The 2,298-nt window shown below is 37.0% G+C and overlaps 1 protein-coding gene across 1 annotated transcript; it reads right to left on the bottom strand.

Annotated features, from left to right (window-relative positions):
• Positions 1–443: 443 nt before the first annotated feature.
• Positions 444–962, bottom strand: LOC131056904 (toll/interleukin-1 receptor-like protein). The gene has a single exon (XM_057991176.2). It carries the CDS (start codon positions 960–962, stop codon positions 444–446), a length of 519 nt encoding a protein of 172 aa, XP_057847159.2.
• Positions 963–2,298: the final 1,336 nt, after the last annotated feature.

The following is a 2,298-nucleotide window of genomic DNA, read 5'->3' as shown; positions in this document are numbered from 1 at the left end:
ATTGGCAACTACAAATGGTACATTTTTTATTACTTTCAAAACACAGCCAACAATTTTCTTCAACAGGCTCCCCTCGTCACTAAACATATACAACAACAGCAAAATAGGACAGAACAAACATTACTTAATATGACATGTATACTGAAAATTAAGAAATGAAATAATGGCCAAAAAAAAAATGATTTATCGAAAAGATACATAATGGTACTCACTCTTCATTATGAATGATGCCACCAACATTAAATGAAACATTGTTTAGTGCATCCTTCCACTCTTCAATCTTTTGCAACGTGTATCTAGCCTTTCCAGTATACTGGGAAAATGTTGGCATAGCGATTATATCCATGATGAGATCTCTCTCAACCAACAGTACATGCTTTTGGTGTGATGGCAAAATCTTCATGGTATCATAGCGCAGGTCATCAGTTCGAGCCCTAGCCCCTTCATCTACATAAGTTTGGCTTAAATTTGTCGACTATATCCACCATGAGATCCCTCTCAACCAACAGTACATGCTTTTGATCTTCAGAAAATGCCCCAGCATAGACTCCTGTCGCATATCGAATATCAGCAGGCTCAACATGGTAGAAAACTGGAATAATTGGGATGCCCGTTTTGAGAATAAAGGAAAGCTCTGCCAAACACCATGGAGATTGTGCATAATTCTGAGAAAGTATAGCTATATGAAGCGAAGCACTGCGCATCGCTTCTTCTATTTCCGCAGGCGGGAAATCCCCCAACTCAAGCTCTTCTTTATCAAGAAAAACCCTCAATCCCATGCCAGTGAGGGTCTTATACAGAGTGGCTGCGAGTGTGTGTTTGACATCGGGGCCACGATGGTTAATAAATACATCGTATGGCAGCTTTCTGTCTGTAGATCTACCAGAAGTAGATGCAGATGGTGCGATCCCTTCAAAAGCATTTGTAATCTCAAGTTCTGGGTGCCTAGAAGTAGATGCCATGAAATTAGATTGAACAGAACAGAAACAAAGACAAATCAATGAAAGGGGGCTTGTTGTTTGCGGAGGTGAAATGCCTGTCCAAGACAATCTGTTTATTTAAATTTTTGGGTGAATTCCTCCGTTTAACTTTTGCAATGATCTACTTTATATGGTCTTATATGCCTCTTTTGCAATGTTGACCCAAAGTCAACACCTTATTTCGTTGCACAAGCTAGAATAATTAGTCCAAGGTTTATAAAATACAAAGACAAAAATCTCCAAACCAATTGTAACGTGGCAACTCTCACAATAATTAGTAGTATAAATTTGTAGAAACCGATGAGAAAGTAGGTATGTATCAATTATAACACTTCACTCATGTCTGTTTGGAAAAATACAAAGACAAAAATCTTCAAACCAATTGTAGTGTGACAACTCACAATAATTATGTAGCATAAGTTTTGTAGAAAGCGATGAGAAAGTAGGTATGTATCGCTATAATGCTTGGCTCATCCCTGTTTGGAAAAATACAACGATAAAAATCTCCAAACCAATTGTAACACGACAACTCTCACAATAATTATGTAATATAAATTTTATAGAAAATGCTAAAAAAGTAGATATGTATCACTATAACGCTTCACTCACGCCTGTTTGGAACGCTTGTTTGTGATTATCTTGTGAATTTTTCTACTTTATAACGTATTACTTACGACATGTCTGGCAACTTCCATCACTCATTTTCATCACAATTAATTGAGACTGGAAAGTAATGAGAATGAAATAATAGAAAGTGATGAGAAAACGTATCACACTTCACTCATGCCTGTTTTGAACATATGCCTCACACCCGTTTCAAACGCATTGCATACGACGGTTTTAAATGTATGGCTGACAGCTTGTTTCTCAACATCTCTCATTATATTCTCAATGTTTATGTGTTTCTAAATTCAATTGTAGGTAAATGACATCTTTAACCTGTTGGTAAACAGATTTGTCACTGCGGTCGTTTACCTGAAACTAACCCTGTTTGCCCGATAAGCAGTGACAAATGTTCCAACAGTTGGAGAGATCTTTCTGTGAAACACGATCTTCCTCTGCGTTTGAGAGGGGCAACTCCCTCGTATGATAGGGGTATTTAGGATTTTTGTGTACTTTTAACCTGAAAGTACATAAAGGAGAGAACATAAAACTAAAAAAGAAATAAAGACGGAAACCCCAACAATAGACATACAACCATCAACTGAGATTTCTCAACATTAGGAACAAATTACAAGGGGAGTCTATAAGGTTATATGCTTAGTCATGAGATGACGATAAAGAAGAATGACAAATCTCAACATACAGAGAGGTAAGA

This window comes from Cryptomeria japonica, chromosome 7 (assembly GCF_030272615.1).
Source record: "Cryptomeria japonica chromosome 7, Sugi_1.0, whole genome shotgun sequence".
NCBI lineage: Eukaryota > Viridiplantae > Streptophyta > Pinopsida > Cupressales > Cupressaceae > Cryptomeria > Cryptomeria japonica.
The sequence above is the reverse complement of the archived record's forward strand: the minus strand, read 5'-3'. Positions and strand labels throughout refer to the sequence as shown.